At 43.8% G+C, this 13119-nt stretch overlaps 1 protein-coding gene across 3 annotated transcripts in view; it reads right to left on the bottom strand.

The window, feature by feature from the left end:
• LOC306938973 (receptor-type tyrosine-protein phosphatase U-like) overlaps positions 1-13119 on the bottom strand; it is a 170806-nt gene that overhangs the window by 41083 nt on the left and 116604 nt on the right. For all 3 annotated transcript variants that reach the window (XM_079523387.1, XM_079523388.1, XM_079523389.1), the window contains one exon: positions 3235-3514. In XM_079523387.1, coding sequence (XP_079379513.1) covers positions 3235-3514 — 280 coding nt within the window. The remainder of the gene's footprint in view (positions 1-3234; positions 3515-13119) is intronic.

Here is a 13119-nt window from a genome sequence, read left to right as displayed (position 1 = left end):
TTCAAGATGCTAAATCAGACTTTATGAGCAATTATGTTAATCTGCGCTCCGAGAGTGGAGTCAGAACCTTTTCACCAAAAACGGCACCAAACTGTCTTTGTTAATGGAAAGTCTCTTCCAAATAGACTTTCATCTCCTGCTGTCTCTGGAGGCGAAAGATAAGTCACATTTACCTCCCAATGAGAGGTTATTAAAGCTGCTGCTGCTAATATGTCATCTCCTGTCCTTTGTCAAAGTGTCCTCCTGGCCTAAACACTGTCCAGCGCCCTGCGAGAGACGTGGGATGAATCACTGAGGAGATGTGAATATAAACACCTCCCTTTAGCTGCCAATCAATGTGACAGCAGGTAGTTACAGGTGAAGAATTCTGAGGAACACAAACTGAAAAAGAGGTTTTTGGGGAGAAATACCAGACTGAAAGCTCATCAATGGTACAGCCGTGCTAATTCAGTAATTCACTCACTCACTCACTCACTCACTCACTCACCCGTTCATTCAACACTTTGTTGGTTGATTGTTTGGTTCATTCATTCAAATGATTGTTGTAGATGGGGAAGATCAACAGACAGTGTTCCATAGATGAGTATCACAAATCATCGTCTCTCACAGGCGTCGACAACACTAATTACTCTTTCAATCAAGTGACAAATCATGTCCACCGTAAGCTAGATATTTATTTATCCAACACAATTCTCACCATAAATTGTACCCCTTCTTACTGCTAAGCAGCCCACATCACGTGGAAGAAAAGAAAGTGCTGTCATTCAGAAAACAGATCAGTGATATTTTTGTTTGCTTCTGTGTGGAGCTTGTGACATGATAATTAACACCCACAATGACATTCAGAGTCTGTTTTGTCATTTGAATGGCAGCGAGGACAGAGTGCTTCGACAAAGCACTGGTTCCAACCATAGACTGTAAAGGTTCCAACACCGCCTTTCATTCCAGTCTCATTTGGCATGAGAGCTCTTGATGTGAGGCTTACTGGTGCCTCTAGATCAATAGGGAGAGATTTCAATCACATTTGACAGCACATGCAGAGACACAGGGAGGCCTTGACCTTCAGCTCTCAGCACAGCATTAATGCATTTTTTTTGCCAAAGGCAACTCCATAAGAAGAAAATGGCTGCTCTTCTCTACAAGGCACAACTTGCACAAGTTATTGTTCTTTAGGGCTGACCAGGGGTGAAAGTGTGCCGGAACAGTGTTCCACTGGAAGATTCTGTGCCGGAACGCCGCACCGGTAAGAAAAGGGGAAAGCAACTGATGTAAAAAAAAAAGAAAAAAAACATAGACCCCTTATCAGACAACGTCACACTGATAAGGAGTTTTACTGTGATCTCTCGCTGTTGGAATTGGTTCCTTGGTTTCTGTTTCTGTGTGTAAACAATAATAGTGATTCAAAGCAGTTGTCCTCAAAACCACACCTCCAGACACAGTCATAAGAACGGAGGTAGTGCTCTATGATCACAGTACCAGAGCCGCTTGATCGTTCAGCTTCAGCCCATCAGGCCCAATTTATGCTCTGTCCGGCGAAGGTGACACGCGAAGAAAACAGCGGAGAATAGCTCCAAGCTCTCAACGATCGCATCTGCGACGCGGTTGTGAGCTATGTCAGCTGTTCTCTGCGGGACACTCCTCGCGAGACATAATATACTTCATTGCGCAGATTTTTCTTTATATTACTCGCATGGACTTTATCCATACATCACGGAAATCGGTACACTGTCTCTATATTCATGTGTTCAACACAGATATGTTAGATTTTTCATATATTACTCCTACACATTTTGTCCAAACATCACAACTGCTATTATCCTGGTGGAGACCTGTGCCCCGAGGGGCACTTTTCTAGTTTTCTTCTAAAGTGCTTTGAAAGAGTTACAGTGTGTTTGTGTCCACGTATTCTGTGTATTTTGTGGTGTTTCTGTTCTCCATCCTTATTCATGCTTGACCCACCACCTTGACCTCCCCATCCTCCGCTGGCAGTTTTTTATGGAATTTTTGAGGGGCGGTATGTCCAGCTTTTAGTGTGTCTGCAAACTTTGTCCTACAAAAACATTTTTTTTTTACAGAGTAAAAGCGGTAAAAGCGGACATATTTTCCCGGCACCCCAAGCTTCTATTTAGGAGGGCAGATAATCAATAAACCAGTACCCCCCGCATAAAGCACTGCAGCAAGATGTATTAAATTATTAATAGCAGTAACACCTTAACACTGATATACAAGGCTGCTAAACTCCACAGTCAAAAGAATAATATAAAACACAATGATAAATTGAGTCAGACACAAACCAGGGACCTTCTTATGCCCTGATGGCCTCTCTACCCACATTGTAGGCTATTTAGTGCCTTCAAAACAGATTACAATGTGTTTCTGACAAGCAGTGAACAAACCTAAACCGACTGTCAAGGTTGCTAAGGCATAAAGGTGATGTGTCTACACTCTGGAAACAGCAGCAGCAGACAACTAGAAAAAGTGCCCCTCTGGGCACAGGTCTCCACCAGGCCAGGTCAGGTTGTGGCATCCTGGTGGCGCTATAATAGGCCAATGTGAAAAGGGTGCCATTTCTTCTTACGCCTTTGATGGCAATTGGATGATTTTAGGCATTTTGTTCCAAAAATGTGTTTTGCAAAAATCCACATGTTGGTGGGGCTATAACAGGACAATGTGAAAAGGGTGGGATATATTCCTCAGCCTAGTAGGAAAGTATGTGAAAGATTTCACATAAATTGCACACTGCGTTCATGATTTGAGGCTTTTTGTACAAACTTTGAAAGCCAATGTTAGGACATTAGGATGGAATATGCAATATCGGACAGTTCCGATGTTCTTGAGCACATGACTATAGAGATACTGTGTAACGATTTGTGGGATTTTTGGACAGAATCTGGAGGCGTAATATAAAAAAATATGTTTTACAAAAGTCGAGTGGTGGTGCTATAAAAGGCAGATGTGAAAAATGCCTCTAGGGAGTGTGCATGCAGATCGGTGCAGTTATAGTTAAAGAAAAGTGAAAAGGTGGTGGTATTCAGGGAGTGTGTGTGTGTGTGTGTGTGTGTGTGTGTGTGTGTGTGTGTGTGTGGTTTGGCATCGACCACGTTAACGGTGCCGGAGATCAGCTGGTAACAGACGGACGGACGGACACACGGAGTGCAAAACATACTCTCCCCATGCCTTCGGCTGGTGGAGACAACCAGCAGTTGTCAGGTAGTCGAAATGCTTCTTACTCACCCCTCTGAAGTTGCTGGTAGCCTGAAAGTACACCAGGTAGTTTTTGGTGGGATCTAAGGGAGCGTTCCAGTAGCCGTTGTAGGTGTGGTTGTCCCCCACAGTGAAGGGTGTGGCCTCCGGCAGACTGCTGGGCGCCAGCTCGGCTGTGTAGTAATGGGGGACTCCTTTAGCCTGGGCCTCGTTGTGGGAGTTGGGAGTAGGAAAACAATCGACGGTGCCCAGCTCTCTCTTCTTCACCTGCCTGGACCCATCCTCTTCCACCACCACCACCTGGTACGCACTGAAGGAAAGTAGTCACACGTTAACTCCAGTTCTCTTTAGTTATATATAAATTATACAGTCAAAAGCACATAGTAGTCCGGCAGCCGAGGTGGACGGGTGTCAAATTTGGTATATAGTATTTTTGTATTGGCCTAAAATATTGTCTATATACATACATTCATGAATCCACTTGCTTTTTGCCAGCCATAGAATGTTAATGGTAGGGTCACAAGAAACCCCTATAAAAAAGATTGCCCAATACTAACAGCTGGTCAGCAAGTGGATTCATGAATGTATGTATATAGACAATATTTTAGGCCAATAAAAAAAAGACTATAAAATTTCCCGCTTTAAACAAAAGAAGCCTGTCGGCTGCCGGACTATAGGGAGTGCCACAAATATCAAGAGTTGATCCGCATGTAGAAAAGCTATTTCCCCTCACAGCTTCCTCAGGTCCTGACGGCTGCAACCCACGACTTACCCGGCCCTGGGTAGGCCAGCCAGGATCATTGCCAGGCTGGGTGGCAATGATCTTCCCCTTTCTAGATTCCGGTTTTATTTTGTAAGGATTTATTTTTATTGTAAGTGGGTCATTAACACTAGCATGTCTGAATTAAAATCACTACTACTATGACGGCTAACGGTCAGGCTGACCGGTGTTTTTCGTGCAATTCCATTGGCCACTCTCTCCCTGCATCTCTTCACACCTCTCCCCCCGTGGCGGGGGTTGACGACTTGCCATTGTCTTCTAAATGTCACATTCCAACTAATTCAAGGCAGCGTTTCAACTCGACAGGACAACTCAAAGTTATTTTTCAACATGTATTTATTTAGCTATGCTCAATAGATAGGTGGAAACAATACGCCAGTCAGTCAACACACCATATTTCACCATATTTTTGATGCGCTGATATATGAAATGAATATGCGCGACAGCTGTGCGTGCGTGCGTGCAAATCAGAAAAGTTTAGGCTACAGACAAAGGAGTTGGGAGTTTGGGAGCGGCCGGCTAGCCACATATTAGCCTATATATATTTTAAAAATACCCAGCATAATTGTTGGGAAGGCTAAGCCTGGCCTAGCCGCCGCCTATGATCGATGTCATTTATATATATTTGATTTATTGTGCCAGCAGAGAGATCCGTAGCAGCAGCACGGTTTATATATACACCATAGGATAGATCAAGTCATGTGACGCATCACCGCCACAAATAGTGCTACAGCGTTATCTAAAATGCACTTCCGCATACCTCACCGTCAGTTACTTGGATATTTTCTCCCTCTCCCCCTCTCCACGAGAGAGGGAGGGAGAGAGAAAAAAGAGAACCGTGATGCGTGGAAATCAGTTCCACTGGTCGCGTGCAGAAAAGTTATTTTCTTTTTCATTTCAGTTTAGCAAACTATAATTATAGTGACGATGTGAGCGCTATATATTCAATATAGCGCTAGCTATAGCTAGTTTCTGTACCATACCACGTTCCTATGTCGCGCATTTCATATCAGCGCATCTTACCGTCTCGTTTCTGTATTGAATCAACCAAATTTGTACCGTAGTAAAAAAAAACAATGTCTGTTTACTTGGATCCATGAACATAAATTATAACATAATTATGCTAAAGATGGCGTGTATAGTCAACATGTATTTATATCTATTGAGCTATGCGCTTGGTGGAAACAATACCACACACCATATTTCTTTTTCCGTTTCGAGAAATAAAGTCAGACATGAATACTTTGTGTTAATTCAAGAATGTTTATTGTTTCTTAGTGTTACACAATATAACAATATAAAGCATGCAAGGTGTGACATAAAATCAGGAAAACATCCTATGGCATTAGTTTCTGTACATTTATCTGGATGGCACACAAAATGTTGTCTTTCTCTTCTTTCGCTTAGATACACTTGACACATGTCATAGTAAATGTACCAGTGCATGTTCCACACGCCCGTTTGTCACATTTATGGCAGCTGATTAGCGTCTTGTTTCCACATCCGTCAAGCTGACACTGCCTTCTCTTCTTGGGGGTAGGGGTGTCTGGTGTCTGTGGACCATTCTGGGCCCTCTTGGCAGCTCTTGGCGTTGTAGGCTGGTTCTGTGGTGTGGTCGGCAGCGGCTGCAGTGCGCTGCGCTGCTGGCGCCGAGGTGTGCGTGGTGGCACTGACGCAGAGTCCTTTTCATCCATGTGTTCCTTACGGAGCTGTAGTGCCAAGTCCTGTAGGAACTCCCTCCTGGTGAGCTGCGGTTTGTCCAAGCACTGTTTGAACAATACATAGGCATTGATGGCAGCCAGGTCCAGCATGTTGTAAAAGACAGCCACTGGCCAGCGACTGGTGCCAACTCTGACGCTGTAGTTTCGTGCCATCTGATCCAAAATGTCCACTCCCCACTTGGTGTGGTTGTAATCAGTTACAGACTCTGGCTTTTCTTTGGGGTCTGTACCAATCCCGATGGAACGGTGCATGGTGCTCAGGATGCAAACGTTTTTGTTGGGTTTGCTCTGGTAGATGGTGAAGTTATCCATTGTGATGTTCCGCCCTTTGTCGAGGAATGGTTCCACCAGCCTCTGGACAACATCTTGAGACAGCGGCACGCCATCACTGCAAATGACAGGGAGAAGGTGTAATGGTTATTACAACGCAAAATATATACATATAGGCATTGATGTAAAGACATTTTAAATACATGATTATTATTATTATTAGAGGAAAATAAATTACCTGCTGCGGTACTGGCCCTTTCCAAGGTAGGGAAATCCATTTAGGAAGTATTTGCTGTCCAGGTCAGCAGCAATCCAGAACTTAATTCCAAACTTGTCTGTGTTGCATTATTAGCCATATTAATAAAGCGTATAGTGGATGGTGGTCACAGCAATGAAACGCGTGGCTCATCGATAGAGTTTCAGTCAGGAATGAATTAGCTTTATTTGCGCATGCTCAGGTAGAGTTAGAACACAGTGTAGATGTGTGCACGCAGGCACATGATGACGTCAACATTGCTTTGCATATATGTAATAGTCAACACCCCCACTCAAAGACATGTTCACAGTTTCCTAGAATAAACAATGAAACATCACATCACTCTCCAAACAAATACCCAATAAATCCTTCAAACTTAGCCTTTGTCAGTGGCTTGGTTAAGACATCAGCAACCATCTCTGTGGTAGGACAGTATTCTATTGCTATCTTACCATCGGCTTGTGCAGACCTAATAAAATGGTATTTAATGTCTACATGCTTGCTTCTTTGACGGCCAACTGGGTCTTTTGATAGAGCGATGGCTCCCTGGTTGTCCTCATATATTTTAACTGGTGTATGCTGACTACCTCTATCCATTTCTTTTAGTAACTGTACAAGGTATATGCTCTCTTGTGTGGTAGCAGCCAGAGCCATATATTCGGCTTCACAAGTAGATAGAGCCACTGTGGGCTGCTTCTTACTTTTCCAAGATATAACTGGACCACTCTTAGTTAAGCTAAAGCAATAGCCTGTTGTGCTCCGCCTATCTTGTAGGTCTGCTGCCCAGTCAGCATCACTGTAACCTTCAAGTTTTAGGTTATTCTCTCTCTTCTTATAGCATAACTCATGATCGATAGTTCCTTTCAAATATCGTAACACTTGCTTTGCTGCAACCCAGTGCTGCTGTTTAGGCTCTGATAAATGCTGTGATAGTTTACTCACAACCCAACTCAAATCAGGCCTGGTGCTTGTCATAATGTATATGAGACTGCCTATGACCTCTCGATACCCTGTTGCATTTGTCACTTCACCTTCAGTGTCAAAGTGTAGCTTTTGCTCACATGGGGTTGACCTTGGTTTGCAGTCGAACATACCAAATCTCTGTAGCACTTTTTCAATGTGTCGCTTTTGACTCATTTTGACCTCTCCTTCACTCTGAGTGAAATCAATCCCAAGAAAGTGCCTTATTTTTCCCATATCTTTCATTTTGAATTTCCCTTTCAACATTTCTTTCACCTCACTGAGCAAATCATTGTTGCTGGCTGCAAGAAGCAAATCATCCACCCATATTATCAGTATGACTTTGCCATTTTCAGATTGTCTGCTATAGACACAATGATCTGCATCATTTTGTTCAAAATCATTTTTGGTAAGATGATCATGTAGTAGCCTGTTCCAATTGCGGCCCGATTGCTTCAAACCATACAATGACTTATTCAGTTTACAGACTAGGTGTTCACCTGTTTTTGACTCAACTTCAAAACCTTCTGGCTGCTCCATATAAACCTCATAGTCCATTGGAGCGTGGAGGTAAGCAGTTTTTACATCCATCTGATGTATGATGAGGTCCTCCTGTGCTGCAACCTGCATCACTGCTCGTACAGAAGTCATATTTGCCGTGGGTGAAAAGGTTTCCTTATAGTCAATTCCCTCTACTTGACTATAGCCCTTAGCTACATATCTGGCTTTATAAGTCTCAGACCCCTCTGGGCTTTCCTTTACCACATAAACCCAACGGCCCCCCACTGCTTGTTTATTCTCTGGCAGTGCAGTCAAAGTGAATGTTTCATTTTCTCTCAATGAGTTCATCTCCTCCTGCATTGCCTCAGCCCAACGTTTTGACTTGTTAGAGCCTATGGCCTCTGTGTAGGTTTTTGGTACACCATAAGCAACCCTGTAGAAATAATCTACATCCTCATTTTCTTCCTCAGATTTAGCTTTGCAATGATAATCCTTTAAATATCCTGGAGCTCTCCTTTCTCTAGTGGGATAGCGCTGTGCGCTCTCCTCCTGACTCCCATGAATATTTTCACTTGTCTCAGACTGACTAGCCTCATTTTGGATAGTATCATTGAGCTGTCTCTGACTCTGGTTAGTAGCTCTTGTCTTTGCAGGTGTTATAGGTATATAACTCTCATCATTCATGTCAAGATCTGTCTGAGTTTGGCTATCCACACTGCTCTTTGTAATGAACTTGACTAATCTGTGTTTCATTACCTTCCTTGTCTCAGGGTAATAAACCAAATATGCAGGGCTGTATTTATCGTATCCTACGAAAATCCCCTTCTCACACCTTGGGTCCAATTTCTTTTTGTCCTGCTTGTAAGCATAGCATTCTGAACCAAAAATTATCATATTAGACAAGTTAGGTGTTTTTCCAGTAAATGCACAATATGGAGTTTGTTCTAGACGCTTACAATAACACCTATTACGGGTCTGTGCTGCTGTCTGTACAGCATATGTCCACAGCTGCTTGGGTACATTACTCTCCAGTAGCATACATCTAGACATCTCAAAAAGAGTTCTCCAACTCCGTTCTGCCGTCCCATTCTGATGTGGGGAATAGGGTGCACTTTTCTCATGCCTTATACCATTCTTTAGCAATAAAGACTGATACTCCTGCCCTGTATATTCCCCACCATTATCCGACCTCAGGCATCGAATCTTCCCATAGGGGGCAGTGTCTGCTATGAATTTCTCTGTTGCTTTAACAGCGTCACTTTTTGACTTGAGAAAATACGGAAATATCATCCCACTATAATCATCAGTGAATCCAATAGCATACCTGTAGCCGTCATTATCTGCAGGCTCTATTGGGCCAGCTAGATCTGTATGCACTAACTCAAGAGGGGCTTTTGCCCTGGCATCTGCCTGCCTGTTTCTGTGTTGAGTAAATTTGCCCTGTGTGCACACCTCACAGTTTAACTGTGACTTATCCCGTTTCCCTTTGATTGTCATCCCTTCAACAACATTCTCTAGTTTAGCAACATCATCAAAATTACAATGACCAAGTATCTTATGCCATGTCTGCATATCATAGCATCCTTTACACTCATCAATATTGTCATCATCTATTGTGCTAAGATAATACAATTTGCCGTATACATCAATTTTAAACTTGGTACCATTCTCATGTCTGATCCAGTCATCACCTTCTTTGAAGTGGACCTCTGCTCCGCTGGCTGTCGCTTCTTTGACTGAGAATATGTTCTGTGGGAAAGATGGAATGTACAGTGCTCTCTTCAGGCGTGTTTTCACTCGTTTTCCTTCGCTGTCGATCAAATAGACCTCTGCCTCTCCTCTCATCTTCGCCATCCCGGTGGCTTTCGTTCCGTCGGCCAGCTCGATCACATGGCTCATAGGTTTAAAGTTTTTATCACAAGACTTGAACTTGGTAAAGTCGTTAATCATGTGCGCTGTGGCACCGCAGTCAACCATAAGTCCCTTCTTATTTGTTTCTGTTGCACAATCGTTCATCTTGAAAAAGAACGATGTGTCCTCCTGCTGCTCCTCTCCATTCGTCCCGCGGTGTCGGTCTCCGCCAGGCCGTGTGCTCCATTCCTCGGCGTCTCCGCGCGCTGTCTTCACTCCGTCGTGTCCTCGTCCTCGTCCTCTCCCACGTCCTCGACGTGGCGTGTCCCACCTGCGCTCCTCCCGTCTCTGCTGGGGCTCGTTTTGACACGTCCGAGCGAGATGTCCTTTCTTCCTGCACCTGTAACATTCGACCTCGGATAGGTCCCGTGTCTTCTCTCTCCCATGTCCACGTGCTGCTGCCCTCATAACGTTGTCCTCGTCTTCACTCACCGTCTTGAACTTTTCGGTGTCCTCAAAGCTCCGCAGCTTCATCTTGAACTCACCGAAAGTTAGTTGTTCATTTGTTTGGGTGACGTGCACGACAAACGCTTTGTATGACTCAGGCAAGCCTTTAAGCACATTAGCAATCTGCAACCCGTCACTAATATTTTCTTCGGCCCTTCTCAGCGATGTGAAAATCGTCTCCGCTCGAATTATGTATTCAGTGACAGTCTCGTTGCTTGCTTTGTGGAGAGCAGAAAGTTCGCAGTACAGACTCACAACACGTGGCTTCCCCTTTCCAGCGTAGTGTTCTTGCAGTATCTTCAACGCATGTCGTCCGTCTTTGTTCGCGTCGCGCATCACAAGGGACAAGCTCTTGTCGTCTAAACACTGTACTAATTCTGCATATGCTTCGGCATTGCGTTTTGCATCGGCATCGTGCTGCTGCTGTGCATCGGCGTCGGCGTCATTGATGTTAGGCTCCTCCGTGATGGTGTCACACAGCCCACGCAGTTGCATGTGTGCTAAGAACCGAGTCTCCCATAACTCATAATTCTCCTCGCTACCATCAAATAAAAGCCTGAACCACCTTTGGCCACTTGTACTGGGCCCATAACCTGTTGCATTATTAGCCATATTAATAAAGCGTATAGTGGATGGTGGTCACAGCAATGAAACGCGTGGCTCATCGATAGAGTTTCAGTCAGGAATGAATTAGCTTTATTTGCGCATGCTCAGGTAGAGTTAGAACACAGTGTAGATGTGTGCACGCAGGCACATGATGACGTCAACATTGCTTTGCATATATGTAATAGTCAACAGTCTGGTTTATTGGCCATGTATTGCGTAAACCCACATCTTGCCTTTGAGGGGAAGAGCTGCTCATCCACCGTGATGTTCACTCCAGGCACATAGCAAGATTTGCAGTTGTCTGTGAACTGATTCCAAATGTCCGTTATTGCCGCAAACTTGTCTGCTTCTTTGCGAGCGAGTCTGGTGTTCTTGTCATCAAATCGCAAGTAGCGCATGATGGATTTGAAACGGTCACGAGACATTGTTTCTTTTACCATCTCATTTCCCCATTCGTTGGCCCACAGTTGATTCAATGGATAACCACATGTCGTCAACGCACGAATGAAAAACACACTGATGAATGCTTTCAGTTCTGTAACAGACAAATCCCAATCTTGATTCTGTCCATCACTGCGGGCAAACTTCACTGTGCAGTCTCTGACGGTTTCCAATATGTTGGGGTCAAACATACACAGAAAACTGCTCAGCTCGTCGTGGATTCTGACCTTGGCAAAAGCAGTGGGACCTGGTCTGGCTGCGAAGATATTACGCATGGGCACTCTGCCGCGGCCAGCCCCAGGTTGCATAGATGACCATATGGTTCCATCTTTACTTGTCTCAGTCGTGGTAGACTCGGGCTGAGACGTTTCAGGTAAGTCCTCTGTGTCACATTCAGACTCACTATCTGAAGCTGGCGGGTAGTACACTTCAGCCTGTGGTGCGTCTCCTCCGAAATCCCCAAACGGTGCGTCATCATCGCTGTCTACATCGCCGAAAGCAGTCTGCCGTTGAAGGAGGTTGGCTGCTTCTGCTGCAGTGTAACGTCGTTCTCTTGTCCTTCTCATCATGTCGTCTGACGGTTATGTTTCTGAAATGACCAGTGACTGTGACTTTATACACATTTTCTGCATCAAAGTTGTATAGGCTAATTTAAATGTCAATTGATTCACAATGCTATAAACTTTATTATTCCAACATAATTATGCTAAAGATGGTGTGTATAGTCAACATATTTCTTTTTCCGTTTCGAGAAATAAAGTCAGACATCGTTATTTCTGCAAACCGCATATAAGAAATATAACATCTAAAACAACATTTAGTTTATGTAAGTTTGTAATGTAAGTTTGCCTACATGTGGACTTCCACATGTAGGTTGGAATGCAAATGACACATTAGCTTGAACAATGCCCGTCTCCAGCCGGGAGGAAGGTGTGAACAGCACGGCTTGTGGGGGAGAAAGGGTGAGGGCTCTAAGAGCGGTCCCACGGACCGCAAAAGAGCAGACATTTTAGTAGAATTATGTCTAAAATCATATTTCCAAAACGTTTCAGATGAAAAAAAAAACAGAGATGGTTTGAATCGAACATTTAGAAAAAGTCATGCAAGGGGAACTTTCTCAGGACTTCATGGGCAAAGAAAATCCACTTCAAAATTTCAAAATCGGTCAGCCTGACCGCTCCGACGCGCTAGTGTTAAGCTTTGTCTTGTTCTCATCAGGGACTAGTTAGAAGGTGAATGTAATTAACGTTCTGGTTGGATGGAACAACATCAGTACCAGTGTTCCCTCAGGACACAGATTGGCAGCTGCAATAATAATCATGTGACCACAGGAAAGGAGGTTAAGTGCTTTCCAATATAGGAACTTATTTTCTCCTATTGTACATCAGGGGCCTGATGACCACATTTGACTGAGGGGCTGCCATCGTGCAGCCTCCAGCTTTTCACCAAAACTGTATCAAAAAAAGGAGTCAATAGCACAGGCAGACTCTTCACATACTAGAGCAGCATGTCTGAAATAAATGTTTGAAATTGACAAATATGAAATAAATGTTTAAACATGTAGCTAAGCTACTGTAGGTTCCTTTCAAAACAGGCTTGAAAGGTGAACCTTTCAAGCCTGTTTTCTTAACTCGCTGTGTTCTGCAAGACATTATTCTATATTATTATTATTCAAAACTGGTGGGTCAAACTGAACAACCAATGTCAATTTGAAGCCATGATTCCCTGCTCTCACATGACATGAAAAAACGAAAATTGAAACAAATCCAAATCCACGATGCAATGCACATTCTGCAGGTCACTAATGTTCAGCAGATTTCTCGCCTTAAAACTTCAACTAGCATATAAAGAAAGGTTTAGTACTTTAGTTTACACCCACTCACTAATGGGAAGAAACCGCAAAGACCTTTTCAGTTTCAAGGCTTAAATCTACAAAGCTGCAGGACATGCAGTAGTGTAACTGTAAATGATGCAGTGTGGTTGGCGGGTGTTTGGACGTGCTGCAGCTTGTACAATACATC

This window comes from Electrona antarctica (assembly GCF_951216825.1).
Source record: "Electrona antarctica genome assembly, chromosome: 15".
Classification (NCBI taxonomy): domain Eukaryota; kingdom Metazoa; phylum Chordata; class Actinopteri; order Myctophiformes; family Myctophidae; genus Electrona; species Electrona antarctica.
This window is presented reverse-complemented; position numbering and strand designations above follow the sequence as displayed.